At 40.5% G+C, this 22,388-nt stretch overlaps 1 protein-coding gene across 1 annotated transcript; it reads left to right on the top strand.

Moving 5' to 3' along the window:
• The first annotated feature begins 5,433 nt into the window (after window positions 1-5,433).
• Window positions 5,434-5,775, top strand: LOC113934827 (ferritin heavy chain-like). Its single transcript, XM_035723476.1, has one exon. It carries the CDS (start codon window positions 5,434-5,436, stop codon window positions 5,773-5,775), a length of 342 nt encoding a protein of 113 aa, XP_035579369.1.
• Window positions 5,776-22,388: the final 16,613 nt, after the last annotated feature.

The raw sequence follows: 22,388 nt of genomic DNA on the forward strand, positions 1-22,388 counted from the left end.
AAAATTTGGAAGAAATTCAAACACTTGAAAGCTAAAGACCACTATGCTCAAGAATGTTTGGGTCAACCAAGAAAACAAAGAAGAACTTAAAAAATTCATGGAAACCAAAGAGAACAAAAACACATCAGTCCAAAACCTATGGGATACTGCAAAGGTGGTCCTAAGGGGGAAATACATAGCTATCTAAGCCTCACTCAAAAAAAATAGAAAAACCCCGAATTCACCAACTAACTTTACCCCTTAAAGAATTAGAGAAAAAGCAACAAACGATGCTTAAGCCACGCATTAGAAGAGAAATAATTAAGATTAGAGCAGAGATCAATGAATTAGAAATCAGAAACAAAGTAGATTAGATCAATGAAACTAGAATCTAGTTTTTTTGAAAGAATTAATAAGATCGATAAACCACTGGCCAGACTTATCCAAAAGAAAAGAGAAATGACTCAAATTAATAAAATTATGAATGAAGGGGGAGAGATCACGACTAACACCAAGGAAATTAAAAAAAACTACTAGAAATTACTATCAACTATATGCCAATAACCTGAGCAACCTGGAAGACCTGGATGCCTTCCTGGAAACCTATAAACTACCAAGACTGAAACAGGAAGAAATTGACAACCTGAATAGGCCAATAACCAGGATCAAGATTGAAGCAATGATCAAAAGCCTCCCAAAAAACAAGAGTCCAAGGCCTGATGGATTCCCTGGGGAATTCTACCAAACATTCAAAGTAGAAATAATACCTACTCACCTGAAGCTGTTTCAAAAATGGAAACAGAAGGAAAGCTTCCAGACTCATTCTATGAGGCCAGCATTACCTTAATCCACAAACCAGGCAAAGACCCCAACAAAAAGGAGAATTTCAGACTGATATTCCTGATGAATATGGATTCCAAAATTCTCAACAAAATCCTAGCTAATAGTATCCAACAATACATTAAAAGGATCATCAACCACGACCAAGTGGGATTTATCCCGAGGTTGCAAGGGTGGTTCAACATTCGCAAATCAATCAATGTGATAGAACACATTAATAAAAGGAGAGAGAAGAACGATATGGTCCTCTCAACTGATGCAGAAAAAGCATTTGACAAAAGACAGCATCCTTTCCTGATTAAAACTCTTCAGAGTATAGGGATAGAGGGAACGTTTCTCAAGTTCCCTCTATTCCATCTATGAAAAACCCACAGCAAATATCATCCTCAATGGGGAAAAGCTGAGAGCCTTTCCCTTAAGATAAGAAACACGACAAGGATGCCCACTCTTGACACTATTATTCAACATAGTACTAGAAGTCCTAGCCACAGCAATCAGACAACAAAAAGAAATAAAAGTATTCAAATTGGCAAAGAAGAAATCAAACTCTTCACAGATGATATAGTACTTTATGTGGAAAATCCAAAAGACTCCACCCCCAAATTACTAGAACTCATACAGCAATTCAATAATGTGGCAGGGTACAAAGTCAATGCACATAAATCAGTTGCTTTCTTATACACTTTCAATGCAACTTTAGAAAAAGAAGTTAGAGAAACGATTCCACTTACAATAGCTCCAAAAACCATAAGGTACCTCGGAATAAACCTAACCAAAGCGGTAAATGATCTATACTCTAGGAATTACAGAACACTTATGAAAGAAATTGAAGAATAAACAAAAAGATGGAAAAACATTCCATGCTCATGGATTGAAAGAATAAACATTGTTAAAATGTCTATGCTGCCCAGAGCAATCTATACCTTCAATGCCATCCCAATCAAAATTCTAATGACTCTTTTCAAAGTGCTAGAACAAACAATTCTAAAATTTGTATGGAATCAGAAAAGACCCCGAATTGCCAAGGAAATGTTGAAAAAGAAAAACAAAGCTGGGAGCATCACGTTGCCTGATTTCAAGCTATATTACAAAGCAGTGATCACCAAGACAACATGGTACTGGCACAAAAACAGACATATAGACCAATGGAACAAAATAGAGAGCCCAGATATGGACCCTCAACTCTGTGGTCAAATAATCTTTGACAATAGAAAGCACAGCATAAGGAATATGGTCAATGATATTGTAATAGCATTGTTTGGTGACAGATGACTGGCTACACCTGTGGCAGGCAGAGCATAATATATAGAGAAGTTAAATTACTATGTTTTACACCTGAAACTAATGTAATATTGTGTGTCAATTATAATAAACTTTTAAAAATTTTTTAAAAATAAGAAAAGAAAAAATAAAACATAAGTTGGAAAATAATCTATTTGAAATGGGAGAAAGGTAAAAAAGAAAGAAAATAATGTAAAATTTTAGCTTGAAAGATAAACGAGTTGTGAGAAAACACCTGGAACTCAATATATTATTTTCCCCTGGGGGCTGGAGTTTTACAGTCCTGTGGGATCTATAAGCTTGTCATTCACCTGTTCTTCAAATCTGTCTTCTGGGAGAGGAGCCTGTTGCACTGATTCTCAGGTGTCTTTGCCTGGGTAGAGTTGCCCGCCCCTCCCCCCCAGCCCTTGTCAGGGGAATAGGCTTAAAGTGAGCTTCGTCAGTGTGGTTTTTGCTTCCTGGAAGCTTTTTGGGCATCTTCAGAGGATCAGAACAAATATGGCCACTCTGGGATCTTCAGCCCAGAGCCGCAAGGTCCTGGCCCTCGTTCTTCAATAGACCCTCCAGATCAAACCATCTCCACCTCTTTGTGCATTAAACTCCATAGATTCCTGCAGTTCATGCCCACTTCAATTCTCCAGGGGGTTTCCCCTGGGCGCACAAGCATCACTGAGCTCCATGTCCTTGTGATTTCGAGCAGCCACGGGCTTGGGTGCCTACTCTAATTTTAAAATTCTCTCTTTATCACTACATTTAGCCATTTTAATTACTTTGTGTCTTGGTGTGGACCTCCTTAAGTCAGTTTTGTTGGGGGCTTTCTGTGCCTTTTGAATCTGGATTTCCATTTCCTTTTCCAGATCAGTAATTTTTCAACAATTATTTCTTCACGTAAGTTTTCTGCCCCCTTTTCTCTCTCTCTTCTGGGATTCCTCTAATGTGAATGTTTTTACACTTGATAGTGTCAGAGTTCCCTGAATCTAATTTGATTTATTATTTTTTCCTCACCTGATCAGTTTGATTTCTTTCCATTACTCTGTCCTGCAGGTCACTGATCTGTTCTTCTCCTTCCTCCAGTCTGTTATGGATTGAATGTGGTGTATTTTTAATTTGTTCCTGAGTTCTTTATCTCTGATTGGATCTTTATGTTTTCTATCTCTTTGTTGAGGGTCTCACTGAGGTCTTCCACTCTTTTCTAAAGTCTAGTGAGTATCTCTACAACCATTACTTTGAATTCTCTAACAGGCCTATTACTTATCTCCATTTCACTTAGGTCTCCTGCTGTGATTTTGTCCTGTTCTCTAATTTGAGACATATTCCTCTGTCTCCTCATTTTGTCTAACTCTGTGTCTGTTTGTATGTGCTAGGAAAGTTAGCTATGTCTCCTGCTTGAGAAAGTAGTGGTCTTATGAAGAAGAGGTCCTGTAACACCCTGCAGTGCAGTGTCCCCTCGTTGCCAGAACCTGGCACTTCAAGGGTGTCTCCTATGTGTGTTCTGTGCACCCTGCTGTTGTGGCTGAGCTGCTTTTGCCTTAAGTCTGGTCATCTGCAATGGCTCTCCACCTGTTGTGGGAAGGGTTTGGTCTGTGTGTCATTAGTGGACTAGTCTGGGGCCACCTCGGGCTGCAGTTGAGTCAGACCAGGCATTTGCCAAAGATGAAGTAGCCTCAAATTATACATTCCCTATGTTGTCTTCCAAGAAGTTTTCATTGGTGGGCGGGGCCTGCAGTCAGACCAAATGTCTGCTCCCTGTCCACTGCTTGGGCTGCAGTCTGATTGTTGCATGTGGTTATCTTTCCATCTCTCTGGAGTAGGAGTCACTTCAGAGGGTACTGGCCCCTGTACAGGCTACTAGCACATTGCCAGGTTTGCAGTACCACTTTGGATGGGCTCCAAGAGCATATCAGAGGGGGCAGATCTACTGAAGTGAGGAGTGGGAGGAGGGAAGGATGTGGAGGGAGGGCTGCATGCTCAGTGTTAGCAAGGCTTGTGCAGATCTGCTGTGGGAGGAGAACTGGAGCTTAAGCCTAGCTGAAGGGGCTGTGTCTGAAGGAACACAGGGCACGGCACACTGTTAGCAAGTTAGATAATGTCAGCACTGAACTGAGTGCTGAGGTGGCAGTGTGTTTATGCTGGGGGGCAGGGTAGGGAAATGGTTCCTGCCGGCTCCTTTGTTCTGGAGATCTCCCAAAGATCCCTAACCCTCCAGCACACGTTCTGAGATGAGTAAAGAAATCCCCCTATCATATGCCTCAGGCATTTCCAAACTGCTGCTTCTAGGCTATATCTCTGTGGGGTCTTTGTTGTGCTATCTCTTTAAGGGTGGAGACTCAGTTTCCTCTCACCCTCCCAGCTCTCCCAGAGCCAAACCCACTGAGTTTTAAAGTTCCAGATTTTAGTGGATTTTAAGAAATTGGGAAATTCATCTTTCTTATGTGGGATCCCTGATGTGAGCACCTGTTTCTTTCCCCTCTTGGCGTCTGCAGCATCTCTCCCTCCCAGGGACAGTCTTGTGGTCCATTTAGCTCCTGACTGTGTCTCTGCTTCTCCTCCCTTCTTCCATATGGCCGCTTCTCTATATTTAGCTGTGGAGAGTCTGTTTTGCCAGTCTTTGGGTCATTTTTTGGTTTATTTACACTGATGTGAATGTTATCTAGTTGTATTCATGGGACAAGATGAGTTTAAGGTCCCCCTACTCTGCCAGCTTTCCCAGAATCGTCTCTGTCTTTTAATGAGTGCATTTAAACTATTTACATTTAACATAATTCTGATATATTAGGACTGGTGCTACCATTTTATTATTTGCTTCTGTTTGCTTCACATGTTTCTTGTTCTCATTTCACTTTTCTTACCTTAATGTGAGTTACTTGAACATTTATTAAGATTCTACCTTGATTTACTTAGAGTTTTCTGAGTATATAGCTTCATATAACTTTCCTAGCCATTGCTTTAGGTGTTCCAATATATATATGAACTTATTATAGTGTACTAATATTGACATTTAACGTTTTCTAGTGAAGTATAGAAACCTTACTTCTATTTAGGTCTCTTTACCTTCACACACACTTTTTAAATATAAACATTGTATTTCCTCCTTATATTTCAAACACCCCATGAGGTGGTACTATAACTTTTGCTTCAACAATCAAATATAATTTAAGAAATTCATAAAAGCTTGAATAGTCTTATGTATCTACCCCTAATTTTACCTATTTTGATGTTCCTTCCTTTCTGAATTTCAAAACCTTTCTTTTAGAGACTTTCTTTAGCCATTTTTTATTTTTACTTTCTTTTAAGATTTTATTTATTTAAGAGAGAGAGCATGATGAGAAACTGATGAAGCTGCAGAACCAACGAGGTGACCGAATCTTCCTTCAGGATATCAAGAAACCAGACCGTGATGATTGGGAGAATGGGCTGAATGCAATGGAGTGTGCATTACATTTGGAAAAGAGTGTGAATCAGTCACTACTGGAACTGCACAAACTGGCCACTGATAAAAGTGATCCCCATTTGTGTGACTTCATTGAGACTCATTACCTGAATGAGCAGGTGAAATCCATCAAAGAATTGGGTGACCACGTAACCAACCTGCGCAAGATGGGGGCTCCCGAATCTGGCATGGCAGAGTATCTCTTTGACAAGCACACCTTGGGAAACAGTGATAGTGAAATCTAAGACTTAGGCTGTCTTCCCATAGCCACAAGGGTGACTTCCCTGGTCACCAAGGCAGTGCATGCATGTTGGGGTTACCTTTACCTTTTCTATAAGTTGTACCAAAACATCTACTTAACTTCTTTCATTGGTACCATTCTTCAAATAAAGTAATTTGGTACCAAAAAAAAAAAAAGAGAGAGAGAGAGCATGAGTAGGGGGAGGGGCAGAGGGAGAAGCAGACTTCCTGCTGAGCAGGAAGCCCCATGTGGGGCTCGGTCCCAGGACCCTGGGATCATGACCTGAGCCAAAGGCAGCCCTTTAACCAACAGAGCCACGCAAGCACCGCTCTTTAGCCATATTTTATTTTATTTTATTTTATTTTTTAAAAGATTTTAATTATTTGCCAGAAAGAGAGAGAGGGAGAGAACAAGCAGGGAGAGTGGCAGGCAGAGGGAGAAGCAGGCTCCCCACTAAGCAGGGAGCTTGATGCGGGACTTGATCCCAGGACCCCGAGATCATGACCTGAGCCAAAGGCAGATGCTTAACCATCTGAGCCACCCAAACGCCCTCTTTGGCCATTTTTTAAGGAATAGTTTTCCTAGCATAAAATTCTTGGATTTACTTCATCTGATAGTGTTGTGATTTTCCCCTTCATTCTTTTTCTTTTATTATGTTATGTAGTTTTTAATGTAGTGTTCCATGATTCATTGTGTATAACCCCCAGTGCTCCATTTAGTACATGCCCTCTTTAATACCCATCACAAGGCTAACCCATCCCCTAACCCCCCTCCCCTCTAGAGCCCTCAGTTTGTTTCTCAGAGTTGATAGTCTCTCATGGTTCATCTCCCCCTCTGATTCACCCCCTTCATTTTTCCTTTCCTGCTGTCTTCTTCTTCTTTTTTATTTTTTTATTATTATGTTATGTTAATCGCCATACATCACATCATTAGTTTTTGATGTAGTGTTCCACGATTCATTGTTTGCCTATATTACCCAGTGCTCCATGCAGAACATGCCCTCTTTAATACTCATCACCAGGCTAACCCATCCTCCCACCCCCCTCCCCTCTAGAACCCTCAGTTTCTTTTTCAGAGTCCATCATCTCTCATGGTCCTTCCCCCCTCCCCAACTTCCCTGCCTTCATTCTTCCCCTCCTGCTATCTTCTTTTTTTAAAAACATATAATGTATTATTTGTTTCAGAGGTAAAGATCTGTGATTCAACAGTCTTGCACAATTCACAGCGCTCACCATAGCGCATACTCTCCCCAATGTCTATCACCCAGCCACCCCATCCCTTCCACCCCCCACCACTCCAGCAACCCTGTTTGTTTCCTGAGATTAAGAATTCCTCATATCAGTGAGGTCATATGATACATGTCTTTCACTGATTGACTTATTTCGCTCAGCATAACACCCTCCAGTTCCATCCACCTCGTTGCAAGTGGCAAGATCCCATTCCTTTTGATGGATGCATAATATTCCATTGAATAAATATACCACTTCTTCTTTATCCATTCATCTGTCAATGGACATCTTGGCTCTTTCCACAGTTTGGCTATTGTGGACATTGTTGCTATAAACATCGGGGTGCACATACCCCTTCGGATCCCTACATTTGTTTCTTCAGGGTAAATACCCAGTAGTGCAATTGCTGGGTCATATGATTACTCTATTTTCAACTTTTTGAGAAACCTTCATACTGTTTTCCAGAGTGGTTGCACCAGCTTGCATTCCCACCAACAGTGTAGGAGGGTTCCCCTTTCTCTGCATCCCCACCAACATCTGTCATCTGTCATTTCCTGAGGTTAATTTTAGCCATTCTGACTGGTGTGAGGTGGTATCTCAATGAGGTTTTGATTTGGATTGCCCTGATGCCGAGCGATGTTGAGGACTTTTTCATGTGTCTGTTGGCCATTTGGATGTCTTCTTTGGAGAAATGTCTGTTTTGGATACTGGCCCTTTATTTGATATGTCATTTGCAAATATCTTCTCCCATTCTGTCAGTTGTCTTTTGGTTTTGCTGACTGCTTCTTTTTACTGTGCAAAAGCTTTTTATCTTGATGAAATCCCAATAGTTCGTTTTTCTCCTTGCTTCCCTTGCCTTTGGCGATGTTTCTAGGAAGAAGTTACTGCAGCTGAGGTCGAAGAGGTTGCTGCCTGTGTTCTCCTTTAGGATTTTGATGGACTCCTGTCTCACGTTTAGGTCTTTTGCCATTTTGAGTCTATTTTTGGTATGGTGTAATGGTCCAGTTTCATTCTTCTGCATGTGGCTGTCCAATTTTCCCAACACCATTTGTTGAAGAGACTGTCTTTTTGCCATTGGACATTCTTTCCTGCTTTGTCAAAGATTAGTCGACCACAGAGTTGAGGGTCCATTTCCGGGCTCTCTATTCTGTTCCATTGATCTATGTGTCTGTTTTTGTGCCAGTACCATACTGTCTTAATGATTACAGCTTCGTAAGAGAGCTTGAAGTCTGGAATTGTGATGCCACCGGCTTTGCTTTTCTTTTTCAACATTCCTCTGGCTATTCGGGGTCTTTTCTGGTTCCATACAAATTTTAGGCTTATTTGTTCCATTTCTTTGAAAAAAATGATGGTTTTTTGATAGGGATTGCATTAAATGTGTAGATTGCTCTAGGTAGCATTGACATCTTCACAATATTTGTTCTTCCAATCCATGAGCATGGAACGTTTTTCCATTTCTTTGTGGATTCCTTAATTTCTTTCATGAATATTTTATAGTTTTCTGAGTACAGATTCTTTGCCACTTTGGTTAGATTTATTCCTAGGTATCTTATGGCTTTGGGTGCAATTGTAAATGGGATTGACTACTTAATTTCTCTTTCTTCTGTGTTGTTGTTGGTGTATAGGAATGCCACTGATTTCTGTGCATTGATTTTATATCCTGTTACTTTACTGAATTCCTGTATGAGTTCTAGCAGTTTTGGGGTGGAGTCTTTTGGGTTTTCCACATACAGTATCATATCATCTGCAAAGAGTGAGAGTTTGACCTCTTTGCCGATTTGGATGCCTTTGATTTCTTTTTGTTGTCTGATTGCTGTGGCTAGGATTCTAATACTATGTTGAATAGCAGTGGTGATAGTGGACATCCGTGCCATGTTCCTGACCTTAGGGGGAAAGCTCTCAGTTTTTCCCCATTGAGAATGATATTCGCTGTAAGTTTTTCATAGATGGCTTTTATGATATTGAGGTATGTACCCTCTATCCCTATACTCTGAAGAGTTTTGATCAAGAAAGGATGTTGTACTTTGTCAAATGCTTTTTCTGCATCTAGAGAGGATCGTATGGTCCTTGTTCTTTCTTTTATTAATGTATTGTATAACATTGATTGATTTGCGGATGTTGAACCAACCTTGCAGCTCAGGGATAAATCCCACTTGGTTGTGGTGAATAATCCTTTTAATGTGCTGTTGGATCCTATCGGCTAGTATTTTGGTGAGAATTTTTGCATCCATGTTCATCAACGTAATTGGTCTGTAATTCTCCTTTTTGATGGGGTCTTTGTCTGGTTTGGGGATCAAGGTAATGGTGGCCTCATAAAACGAGTTTGGAAGTTTTCCTTCCATTTCTATTTTTTGGAATAGTTTCAGAAGAATAGGTATTAATTCTTCTTGAAATGTTTGGTAGAATTCTCCTGGGAGGCCATCTGGCCCTGGGCTTTGGTTGTTGGGAGATTTTTGATTACTGCTTCAATTTCCTTAGTGGTTATAGGTCTGCTCAGGTTTTCTATTTCTTCCTGGTTCAGTTTTGGTAGTTGATACATCTCTAGGAATGCATCAATTTCTTCCAGATTATCTAATTTGCTGGCATATAATTGTTCATATGTTCTTATAATTGTATATCTTTGGTGTTGGTTGTCGTCTCTCTCTTTCATTCATGATTTTATTTATTTGGGTCATCTCACTTTTCTTTTTGATAAGTCTGGCCAGGGGTTTATCAATCTTACTAATTCTTTCAAAGAACCAGCTTCTAGTTTCGTTGATCTATTCTTTTGGTTTCTATTTCATTGATTTCTGCTCTGATCTTTATTATTTCTCTTCTCCTGCTGTGTTTAGACTTTATTTGCTGTTCTTTCTCCAGCTCCTTTAGGTGTAGGGTTAGGTTGTGTATTTGAGACCTTTTTTTGTTTCTTGAGAAAGGCTTGTATTGCTGTATACTTTCCTCTTAGGACTGCCTTTTCTGTATCCCAAAGATTTTGAACAGTTGTGTTTTCATTTTCATTGGTTTCCATGAATTTTTTTAATTCTTCTTTAATTTCCTAGTTGACCCATTCATTCTTTAGTAGGATGCTCTTTAACCTTCATGTATTTGAGTTCTTTCCGACTTTCCTCTTGTGATTGAGTTCTATTTTCAAAGCACTGTGGTCTGAAAATATTCAGGAAATGATCCCAATCTTTTGGTACCGGTTGAGACCTGATTTGTGACCTAGGATGTGATCTATTCTGGAGAATGTTCCATGGGCACTAGAGAAGAATGTGTATTCCGTTGCTTTGGGATGGAATGTTCTGAATATGTCTGTGAAGTCCATCTGGTCCAGTGTGTCATTTAAAGTCTTTATTTCCTTGTTGATCTTCTGCTTAGATGATCTATCCATTTCAGTGAGGGGGGTGTTAAATTCCCCCACTATTATTGTATTGTCGATGTGTTTCTTTGCTTTTTTTATTAATTGGCTTATATGATTGGCTGCTCCCATGTTAGGGGCATAGATATTTACAATTGTTAGATCTTCTTGTTGGATAGACCCTTTAAGTAGGCTATAGTGTCCTTCCTCATCTCTTATTACAGTCTTTGGTTTAAAATCTAATTTGTCTGGGGCGCCTGGGTGGTTCAGTTGGTTGGGTGACTGCCTTCGGCTCAGGTCATGATCCTGGAGTCCTGGGATCGAGTCCCACATTGGGCTCTCTGCTCAGCAGGGAGTCTGCTTCTCCCTCTGACCCTCTTCCCTCTCGTGCTCTCTATCTCTCATTCTCTCTCTCTCTCTCAAATAAATAAATAAAATCTTTAAAAAAAAATAAAATATGATCTAATTTGTCTGGTATAAGGATTGCCACCCCAGCTTTCTTTTGGTGTCCATTACCATGGTAAATGGTTTTCCACCCCCTCACTTTCAATCTGGGGGTGTAATTGGGTCTAAAATGAATCTCTTGCAGACAGCATATTTATGGGTCTTGTTTTTTTATCCAATCTGATAGCCTGTGTCTTTTGATTGGGGCATTTAGCCCATTTACATTCAGTGTAACTATTGAAAGATATTAATTTAGTGCCATTGTATTGCCAGTAAGGTGACTGTTAATCTATATTGTCTGTGTTCCTTTCTGGTCTATTTTCTTTTAGGCTCTCTCTTTGCTTAGAGGACCCCTTTCAATATTTCTTGTAGGGCTGCTTTCGTGTTGCAAATTCCTTTAGTTGTTGTTTGTCCTGGAAGCTTTTTATCTCTCCTTCTATTTTCAATGACAGCCTAGCTGGATATAGTATTCTTGGCTGCATATTTTTCTCATGTAGTGTTCTGAATATATCATCCCTATCCTTTCTGGCCTGCCAGGTCTCTGTGGATAGGTCTGTTGCCAGTCTAATGTTTCTACCATTGTAGTTTACAGATCTCTTGTCCCGAGCTGCTTTCAGGATTTTCTCTTTGTCTCTGAGACTCATAAGTTTTACTATTAGATGTCGGGGTGTTGACCTATTTTTATTGATTTTGAGAGGGATTCTCTGTGCCTCCTGGAGTTTGATGCTTGTTTCCTTCCCCAAATTAGGGAAGTTCTCTGGTATAATTTGCTCCAATGTACCTTCTGCCCCTCTCTCTCTTTCTTCTTCTTCTGGGATCCCAATTATTCTAATATTGTTTTGTCTTATGGTATCACTTATCTCTTGAATTCTGCCCTCGTGATCCAGTAGTTATTTATCTCTCTTTTTCTCAGCTTCTTTATTTTCCATCATTTGGTCTTCTGTATTACTAATTCTCTCTTCTGCCTCAATTATCCTAGCAGTTACAGCCTCCATTTTTTATTGCACTTCATTCATAGCCTCTTTGATTTCGACTTGGTTAGATTTTAGTTTTTATTTCACCAGAAAGGATTTCTCTAATATCTTCCATGCCTTTTTCAAGTTCATCTAGTATCTTTAAAATCATCGTTCTGAACTCTAGTTCCGACATGTTACTAATGTCTGTATTGATTAGGTCCCTGGCAGTGGGTACTGCGTCTTGTTCTTTTTTTTTTTTAGAGGTGATTTTTTCCATCTTGTCATTTTGTCCAGAGGAAAACAGATGAATGAGAGAACAAAATGTTAACAGGGTAACAACGACCCCAGAAAAACATACACTAAACAAATCAGAAGAGACCTGAAACGGGGGGAAAGAAAGAAAAAAAGAGAAAAAAAGATTAAAAAATAAAAAAGAGAATATGATCAAATATGATCAGGCTGGTGCACAGAGCAGTGCCACACACTAGGTTTTGGGCATATTTTTTCTGTTAGAAGAAAGTGCCTCCCAAAATTTTAAAGTAAAACTTATATATGTACAAAAATAAGGGTAAATACAATGAAGGGATGGAATATGACTGTGAAGATGAAAATTACAGGGGCGCCTGGGTGGCTCAGTCATTAAGCGTCTGCCTTGGGCTTAGGTCGTGATCCTGGGGTCCTGGGATCGAGCCCCATATCGGGTTCCCTGCTCCGTGGGAAGCCTGCTTCTCCGTCTCCCACTCCCCCTGCTTATGTTCCCTCTCTCACTGTGTCTCTCTCTGTCAAATAAAAAAAATTTTTTTTTTAAATTATAAAAGATTTTATAAAAGGAATTGATAAGAAAAGAAGTTGGTTGGAAAAAAACAGAGAGAATGTGATCAGGCAGGAGACTACAACAAAGCCATACACTAGAGATATAGGGTATATTTTGGTCTGTTAGAAAAAGTGTATCCTGAAATTTTAAAGAGAGTTTAATATATATATAATATATTAATATATATAATATATATAAAGAGAGATTAATATATATATTATACCAAAAATAAGACTAACTACTATGAAGGGATAGAATATGACTCTAAAAATGAAAAATAATAAAGATTTTTTAAAAAAGGAATTGATAAGATGTTGGTTGAAAAAGGGAAAAAGAAAAACTGAAAAAAAAATTTTTTAAATTAACTTTGAAAGGTTAAAAAATCAGGGGGAGGGGCGCCTGGGTGGCTCAGTCATTAAGCATCTGCCTTCAGCTCAGGTCATGATCCCAGGGTCCTGGGATCGAGCCCCGTATCGGGCTCTCTGCTTGGTGGGAAGCCTGCTTCTCCCTCTCCCACTCCCCTGCTTGTGTTCCTGTTCTCGCTATGTCTCTCTCTGTCAAATAAATAAATAAAATCTTTACACTTGATCTTAGCCAAAAGGATGAGAAGCGATAAAGATATCTTTAAAGATGTAAAATCTTAAAAAAAAAAAGAATCAGGGGCAAAAAGCCACGAATTCTATGTGCAGTATTCCCCTAGTGCTGGAATTCTGCCATTCTCATTGATCAGTAAACTTGGTCTTGGCTGGCTGTTCTTGCTGATCTTCTGGGGGAGAGGCCTGTTGCAGTGGTTCTCATATGTCTTTGCTGGAAGTGGAATTGCCCCGCCCTTGCCGGGTCAGGGCTAAGTAATCTGCTCGGGTTTGCTCTCGGGAGCTTTTGTTCTCTGCAAATTTTCTGTTCAGCTCTTGGAGGATGAGAGTGAAAATGGCAGCCTCCCAATCTCCACCGTGGAGGAACTGAGAACTTGGGGCCCCCCTCCTCAGTGCACCCCCAGAGAAAAGCAGTCAATCACTCTCATCTCCCTGGCCTCAGGCCGCACTCCGTGCTCACCCGGCTTGTGACCGAGAGTTTCTATCTCTGGCACCCGACCCCGTGTGGAGTCTCCAAACCCAGCAGATCCCTGCGGTGCGCTCCTGCACCGCTCCTCCCAGGGGAGAAAGGGGAGTCTCCCCAGATCTGCTGCTTGTTGGGTCCCTGCTGGAGGAGCAGTGGCCCAACTGTGCTGCGGATCACAGTTTATGGCAACCCCGACCTGAGAGCGCACCCCTTGGCTCCATCTCTGCAGCCAGCTTCCCCTCTCTGATACCTGGGAGCTCTGCCGCACTCAGGCACCCCTGGTCTTCCTGTGACCCCAAGGGTCCTGAGACCACACTGTCCCAGTGAGGGTTCCATCCCCTTAGCCACTGGAGCAATGTCCCTCAGCAGAGCCGAGTTCTAAAATTTCTGCTTTTGTGCTCTGCAGCTCTCTCACTTGCCAGTAGTAGCTGACAGAAACCCCCTCCCCCGTGGTCTATCTTCCCAAATATCACTTCAGATTTACTTCTCCACACATCCTACCTTCCAGAAAGTGGTTACTTTTCTGTTCAGAGAGTTGCTGCTATTCTTTTCTTTGATCTCCTGTTGAGTTCATAGGCATTCAGAATGGTTTGATCCCTATCTAGCTGAATTCCTGGGACCAGATGAAATTTAGGTCTCCTACTCCTCTGACATCTTGCTCCTCCTCCTTCCCCTTCATTCTTGAAGGATATTTTCACAGGATATAGAATTTTGGTTTGAAGTTTTTTCTACAGTACTTTCTTCTGTCCGCAGAGTTACAGAATAAAAGTATGTTGTTATTAAAATGTATTGTTTCTCTCTGGATGTTTTCAATATTTTTTTCTTTGTCTTTAGTTTTCAGAAATTTAATGATGATGTGTCTTGGCATGGATTTCTTTGAATTTATCCTGTTTGGAGATAATTTATCTTCTTCAATCTGTAGGTTTATGTCTTTTTCCAAGTTTCAGAAGCTTCAGACATTATTTTTTCAAATATTTTTTCAGTTCCACTCCCTCTCCTCTCTTTTTGGGTTTCTGACAGCAATGTTAGCCCTTTTGTTTTTGTTCTAAGGGTCCTTGAGACACTGTCGTATTTTTTTTAGTCTTTTTTTTTTCTATTGCTCACATTGGGTAAATTCTATTGATCTGTTTTCAGATTGTCAGAATCGTCCTCTGTTATGCCACCTCTACTATTTAACTTATACAGCAAATTTTTCATTTTGATTATTATATTCTTCAGCTCTCTAATTTGCATTTACTGTCTTTATAATTTGTATTTCTTTCATTAGATTTTCTATTTTTTCATTTGTTCCCAAAAAATTGTAGTTGCTTGTTGAAGCATTATAATGGCTTCTTAAAAACACTTGTCAGATAACTCTAGTATCTAATTTATCTTGATGTTGGTGTCTGTTCATTGTCTTTTTCTCATTCCTGTTGTGACTGGTATGAGTCCTTTTTTACTAACTCTTAGATATTTTGTGTATTATATTAGATATGGATCTTATTTAATCTTTTTTAGCAGGTATAGTGCAAGGGCTAGCTTCCTGTCAGGCTCCTTCAAAACTTCCTGGCTAAAATGGGGCACTGACTCACACTGTTTTGTTGCAGATGGGTGGGGTGAAAGTTCAGGTCCCTCTTCACCTCTTTGTCACCTTCCTGGCAAAAGTGCACTGACTCAGACCACCTGTGGCCTCTGAGTGGGGTTGTATGAGCCACTCACTGCTTGGTTCCACTGCCTCCAAGGTGGGAAAGTGGGCTGAGCAGAAGGTTGACTGACACCACTTTGTTACTGTGGGTAGGGGTAGATGGATGGTTAGCACTCCACTAGGCCCCACTCACATGAGGGTACAGGAGAAGCAGATTGTCAACTACCCTTCCTTGCACCACTCTATTCTGCCTCATTGATGTCAGGTAAGGTGGAAGGTCAGCTCCCCAATGGGCCTTGATGACAGTGGCAGGAGAGGTGAGGCCTAGCTCTAACTAGTTCTACCTTGTACTAGCTTGTGAAGTTTCATTGCCAAGATGTGGGAGGGAACCTCAATGCAATACTTGATCCCATTAACACTATTGTGAGGTAGGGAGAGATCAGACCTACCTACTTCCAGAGAAGTATGGAATCCTAGCCCCTCCAATACTACCTTCTCTTTTGTGTATAGAATTCAAAAATATTGTGGCTTTGCTTCCTGAAATGTCACTGTCTTTATTCTCCTTCCTCACATTAGTCTAAATCTTCTCTTTCCATCATCTCTGTTGTCCCTGTCCTGCTTGATTTTGATTCCACTATAAGCAATTTCTTCTCAGTGTGGCACCTTGTCCTAAAAGGGAACCCTGGCAGGTTAGTTCAGAGTTCATAGAGGCTATACTGCTCTATCCCCTTTCATCTATCTTAACACAGGCCCCTTAGAGCCACATGGTACTGGAGACAACAAACCTCCTTTTAGAGCTGCTGTTCTCCAATTGCTTCTCTCATTGCTTTCCTTGTTTCTTCCTGCACAGACTACTAGCAGGCAGGGGGTTTGTCTCCACAACACAACCCATATTTTGGGACTTGTGGGGATATCTTTATCATCTTTTTATTTTTGTAAATTTGTTTCTGATGTTTAATGTTTAGTCTTGTTTTGACATCTAGTTGCTCTACCTTTTTTTACATGGCAATTCAAAGCAATTAAACAACTTTGTTGTCACTGTTGTCATATTCCCAGAATCCTATCCCTCTTTCCATTCTTCATCTACTAATGTCCATTCTTCTCAGAACAACCAGTGTGGTGTTCTCTGCATTGTTCCTTTTTTTTTTTTTTGAAGATTTTATTTATTTATTTGACAGAGAGAGACACAGCAAGAGAGGGAACACAAACAAGGGGAGTAGGAGAGGGAGAAGCAGGCTTCCCACCGAGCAGGGAGCCTGATGTGGGGCTTGATCCCAGGACCTTGGGATTATGACCTGAGCCAAAGGCAGATGCTTAATGATTGAGCCACCCAGGTGCCCCTGCATTGTTCCTTCATGGGTGAAGTGGCATTACATGTGTTCATAAGTTATTCAAACAGAAGAGAGAATTCTCATATTGAGTCAATGACTGATTTAAGCCATCCATCCTACAAGTTCAAAGATGGTAATTACAGTAAAGGAAAAACTTCAGCTAGACTTTTGGGACAAGTATTTAAGAATGAGATGTGCTTTTTGACTTTAAACTTTCTTTTAAAAAAAGATTTTATTTATTTATTTGTCAGAAAGAGAAAGAGAGAAAGCAGGAGCAGGGGAAGTGGTAGGCAGAGGGAGAAGCAGGCTCCCTGCCGAGCAAGGAGCCTGATGCAGGACTAGGTCCTAGGGCTCTGGGATCATGACCTGAGCTAAAGGGAGATGCTTAACCAATGGAGTCATCCAGGCATCCTGAATTTAAAATTCCTATAATGGCATTGACATTTCATAATGACACATAATAAAAATAAATACGCATGCAGTTAAAACAAAAATATAAAATTCTGGCCACATGACTGTGAACAAAAGGTTGATTCCTTCTTACTGACGTTTTTGTGGATTTTTTTTCAATCAGAGGTTTGGTGATTCCATAGTTTACAAGGAATAGAGATTAAAATAAGAAATGAAAATTATCTTTTAAAATGAAATAGAAATATGCTCATTAAGAAATTATTATAATCTCTGTAATTGAGAATCAAAGGATAATTCAAAATCCTTGATTAAAGGAAGCTTATCCCTCTTTTAAAAATGCCCGATTTTCTATTGGTGCTCAAGCTTAAAAGGAATTTGTCATGTGAAATTTACATAAGGAAATAATGAAAAATGTCCTGGCAAAGGTCTCTAATATGACTTTATTATGAATAATAATGGTTGAATATGCCAAAATTCCAAATAACTAAGGCTGCTTACCTCCAATAACTCTGAAAGCAGTTTTTATTTTTATTTTTTAAACATTTTATTTTATTTATTTTATTATTTTATTTTTTTAGAGAGGGAGAGAGGGTGGGGAAGGGTAGAGGGAGGGGGAGAGAGAATCTTAAGCAGGCTCCATGCCCAGTGCTGAGCCTGATGCAGGGCTCGATCTCATGACTCTGAGATCATGACCTGAGCTGAAATCAAGAGTCAGACACTTAACTGACTGAGCCACCCAGTTGCCCTAAGTAGTTTTTATTTTTAAAAAATTTAATCACCTTCGAGGCGGAGCAAGATGGCGGAGGAGTAGGAGACCTAGATTTCGTCTGGTCTCAGGAATTCAGCTGAATAGGGATCAAACCATTCTGAGCACCTACGAACTCAACAGGAGATCGAACAGGAGAGTAGCAACAACTCTCTGAACAGAGAAGCGACCACTTACTGGAAGGTAGGGCGTGCGGAGAAGTGAATCCGAGGCGATATTCGGGAGGATAGACGGCGGGGGAGGGGCCTCCGCCGGCCACTTCTGGCAAGTGGTAGAGCCGCGGGGCACAAAATCGGACCTTTTAGAAGTTGGCTCGGCGGAGGGACGTCGCTGCAGTGGCTAAGCGGGGGGTGGAATCCTCCCGGGACAGTGTGGTTTCAGGACCCTTGGGGTCACAGAGAGACCGGGGGTGCCTGAGTGCGCCAGAGCTCCCAGGTATCAGAGCAGGGAAGCTGGCTGCAGATACGGAGCAGAGTCGCGGGCTCTCAGTTCGGGGTTGCCATAAACTGTGATCTGCGGCCCAGTCGGGGCACGGCTCCCCCAGCAGGGACCCAACAAGCAGCAGATCCGGGGAGACTCCCCTTCCTTCCCGGGGAGGAGCGGTGCGGGAACGCACTGCAGGGATCTGCTGGGTTTGGAGACTCCGCGCGGGGTCGGGTGCCAGAGATAGCAACGCTCGATCACAGGCCGGGTGAGCACAGAGTGCGGCCGGAGACCAGGGACACGGAAGTGACTGCTTTTCTCTGGGGGCACACTGAGGAGCGGGGCCCCGAGTTCTCAGCTCCTCCGAGTGGAGATTGGGAGGCCACCATTTCTGCCCTGGTCCTCCAAAGCTGTACTGAGAGCTTGCAGGGAACAAAAGCTCCTGAGAGCAAACCGGAGCAGCTTCCTTAGCCCGGACCGACAAGGGCGGGGCAATTCCGCCTCCGGCAAAGACATTTGGAAACCACAGCAACAGGCCCCTCCCCCAGAAGATCAACACAAACAGCCAGCAAGCCAAGACCAAGTTGATCGATCAAGGAGAATAGGAGAACTCCAGCGCTAGGGGAATACTGCACATAGATTCATGGCTTTTTTTTTTTTTTTTTTAAACATGATTCATTATTTCATCAAAGTTAATTTTTGTTGACTGTTTTTTTTTATTTTTCTTTTTCCCTTTTTCAACCAACATCTTATAAATCCCTTTTTTTAAAAAAAAAATTTTATTTTTCATTTTTAGAGTCATATTTTATCCCTTCATAGTAGTTACGCTTATTTTTGGCATATATATATAAGTTGTTCTCTCTTTAAAATTTTGAGGTACAGTTTCTTCTAACAGATCAAAATATACCCTAAATCACTAGTGTATGGCTTTGTTCTAGTCTCCTGCCTGATCACATTCTCTCCCTTTTTCCTTTTTTTTTTTCTTAAATCTTCTTTCTTTTTTCAAACAACTTATCTTACCAAGTCCTTTTATAAAATCTTTTATAATTTTCATCTTTACAGTCATCTTCCATCCCTTCATTGTATCAACCCTTATTTTGTACATATATGTCTTTCTTCCTTTAAAATTTTAGGAGGCACTTTTTTCTAACAGACCAAAATACGCCCAAAATCTAGTGTGTGGCACTGATCTATGCACTAGCCTGATCATATTTGATCATATTCTGCCTTTTTTGTATTGTTTTGTTTTTGTTTTTATCTTTTTTTTTCTTTTTCTCTTTCTTTTTTCTTTCTTTCCCTTTCTTTTCCCCTGGTTTCAGGTCTTTTCTGATTTGTATACAGTATATTTGCTGGGGACGTTGTAAACCTGTTAGCATTTTGTTCTCTCATTCATCTATTCTCCTCTGGACAAAATGACAAGACGAAAGAAATCACCTCAGCAAAAAGAACAAGAGGTAGTACCGTCAGCCAGGGACCTACTCAATACGGACATTAGTACGATGTCGGACCTAGAGTTCAGAATCATGACTTTAAAGATACTAGCTGGGCTTGAAAAAAGCGTGGAAGTTATTAGAGAAACCCTTTCTGGAGAAATAAAAGAACTAAAATCTAACCAAATCGAAATCAAAAAGGCTATTGATGAGGTGCAATCAAAAATGGGGGCACTAAATGCTAGGATAAATGAGGCAGAAGAGAGAATCAGCGATATAGAAGACCAAATGATGGAAAATAAAGAGGCTGAGAAAAAGAGAGAGAAACAACTACAGGATCACGAGGGCAGAATTCGAGAGATAAGTGATATGATAAGATGAAACAACATTAGAATAACTGGGATCCCAGAAGAAGAAGAGAGAGAGAGAGGGGCAGAAGGTATATTGGAGCAAATTATAGCAGAGAACTTCCCTAATGTGAGGAAGGAAACAGGCATCAAAATCCAGGAGGCACAGAGAACCCCTCTCAAAATCAATAATAATAGGTCAACATCCAGACATCTAATAGTAAAACTTACGAGTCTCAGAGACAAAGAGAAAATCCTGAAAGCAGCTCGGGAGAAGAGATATGTAACCTACAATGGTAGAAACATTAGATTGGCAACAGACCTATCCACAGAGACCTGGCAGGCCAGAAAGGACTGGCAAGATATCTTCAGAGCACTAAACGAGAAAAATATGCAGCCAAGAATACTATATCCAGCTAGGCTATCATTGAAAATAGAAGGAGAGATAAAAAGCTTCCAGAACAAACAAAAACTAAAGGAATTTGCAAACACGAAACCAGCCCTCCAAGAAATATTGAGAGGGGTCCTCTAAGCAAAGAGAGAACCTAAAAGCAGCAAAGAGCAGAAACGAACACAGACAACAGACAGTTAACAGTCACCTTACAGGTAATACAATGGCACTAAATTCATACCTTTCAATAGTTACCCTGAATGTAAATGGGCTAAATGCCCCAATCAAAAGACACAGGCTATCAGATTGGATTAAAAAACAAGACCCATCAATATGCTGTCTGCAAGAGACTCATTTTAGACCCAAAGACACCCCCACATTGAAAGTGAGGGGGTGGAAAACCATTTACCATGCTAATGGACACCAAAAGAAAGCTGGGGTGGCAATCCTTATATCAGACAAACTAGATTTTAAACCAAAGACTGTAATAAGAGATGACGAAGGACACTATATCCTACTTAAAGGGTCTATCCAACAAGAAGATCTAACAATTGTAAATATCTATGCCCCGAACATGGGAGCAGCCAATTATATAAGGCAATTAATAACAAAAGCAAAGAAACACATTGACAACAATACAATAATAGTGGGGGACTTTAACACCCCTCTGACTGAAATGGACAGATCATCTAAGCAAAAGATCAACAAGGAAATAAAGACTTTAAATGACACACGGGACCAAATGGACTTCACAGACATATTCAGAACATTCCATCCCAAAGCAAAGGAATACACATTCTTCTCTAGTGCCCATGGAACATTCTCCAGAATTGATCACATCCTAGGTCACAAATCAGGTCTCAATCGGTACCAAAAGATTGGGATCATTCCCTGCATATTTTCAGACCACAATGCTTTGAAACTAGACTCAACCACAAGAGGAAAGTTGGAAAGAACTCAAATACACGGAGTCTAAAGAGCATCCTACTAAGGAATGAATGGGTCAACCAAGAAATTAAAGAAGAATTAAAAAAATTCATGGAAACCAATGAAAATGAAACCACAACTGTTCAAAATCTTTGGGATACAGCAAAGGCTGTCCTGAGAGGAAAGTATATAGCAATACAAGCCTTTCTCAAGAAACAAGAAAGGTCTCAAATACACAACCTAACCCTACACCTAAAGGAGCTGGAGAAAGAACAGCAAATAAAGTCTAAACCCAGCAGGAGAAGAGAAATCATAAAGATCAGAGCAGAAATCAATGAACTAGAAACCAAAAGAACAGTAGAACAGATCAACGAAACTAGGAGCTGGTTCTTTGAAAGAATTAACAAGATTGATAAACCCCTGGCCAGACTGATCAAAAAGAAAAGAGAAATGACCCAAATCAACAAAATCATGAATGACAGAGGAGAGATCACAACCAACACCAAAGAAATACAAACAATTATAAGAACATATTATGAGCAACTCTATGCCAGCAAATTAGATAACCTGGAAGAAATGGGTGCATTCCTAGAGATGTATCAACTACCAAAATTGAACCAGGAAGAAATAGAAAACCTGAACAGACCTATAACCACTAAGGAAATTGAAACAGTCATCAAAAATCTCCCAAGAAACAAAAGCCCAGGGCCAGATGGCTTCCCAGGGGAATTCTATCAGACATTTCAAGAAGAATTAATACCTATTCTCCTGAAACTGTTCCAAAAAATAGAAATGGAAGGGAAACTTCCAAACTCATTTTATGAGGCCAGCATTACCTTGATCCCAAAACCAGACAAAGACCCCATCAAAAAAGAAAATTACAGACCAATATCCTTGATGAACATGGATGCAAAAATTCTCACCAAAATACTAGCCAATAGGATCCAACAGTACATTAAAAGGATTATTCACCACGACCAAGTGGGATTTATCCCTGGGCTGCAAGGCTGGTTCAACATCCGCAAATCAATCAACGTGATACAATACATTAACAAAAGAAAGAACAAGAATCATATGATCCTCTCAATAGATGCAGAAAAAGCATTTGACAAAGTACAGCATCCTTTC

The sequence above is a fragment of the Zalophus californianus genome, chromosome 13 (genome assembly GCF_009762305.2).
Source record: "Zalophus californianus isolate mZalCal1 chromosome 13, mZalCal1.pri.v2, whole genome shotgun sequence".
Lineage (NCBI taxonomy): Eukaryota > Metazoa > Chordata > Mammalia > Carnivora > Otariidae > Zalophus > Zalophus californianus.

Bases quoted from the DNA above. Each gene is read 5' to 3' on its own strand.
- LOC113934827 (XM_035723476.1), top strand. From the start codon at position 5,434: ATGAAGCTGCAGAACCAACGAGGTGACCGAATCTTCCTTCAGGATATC.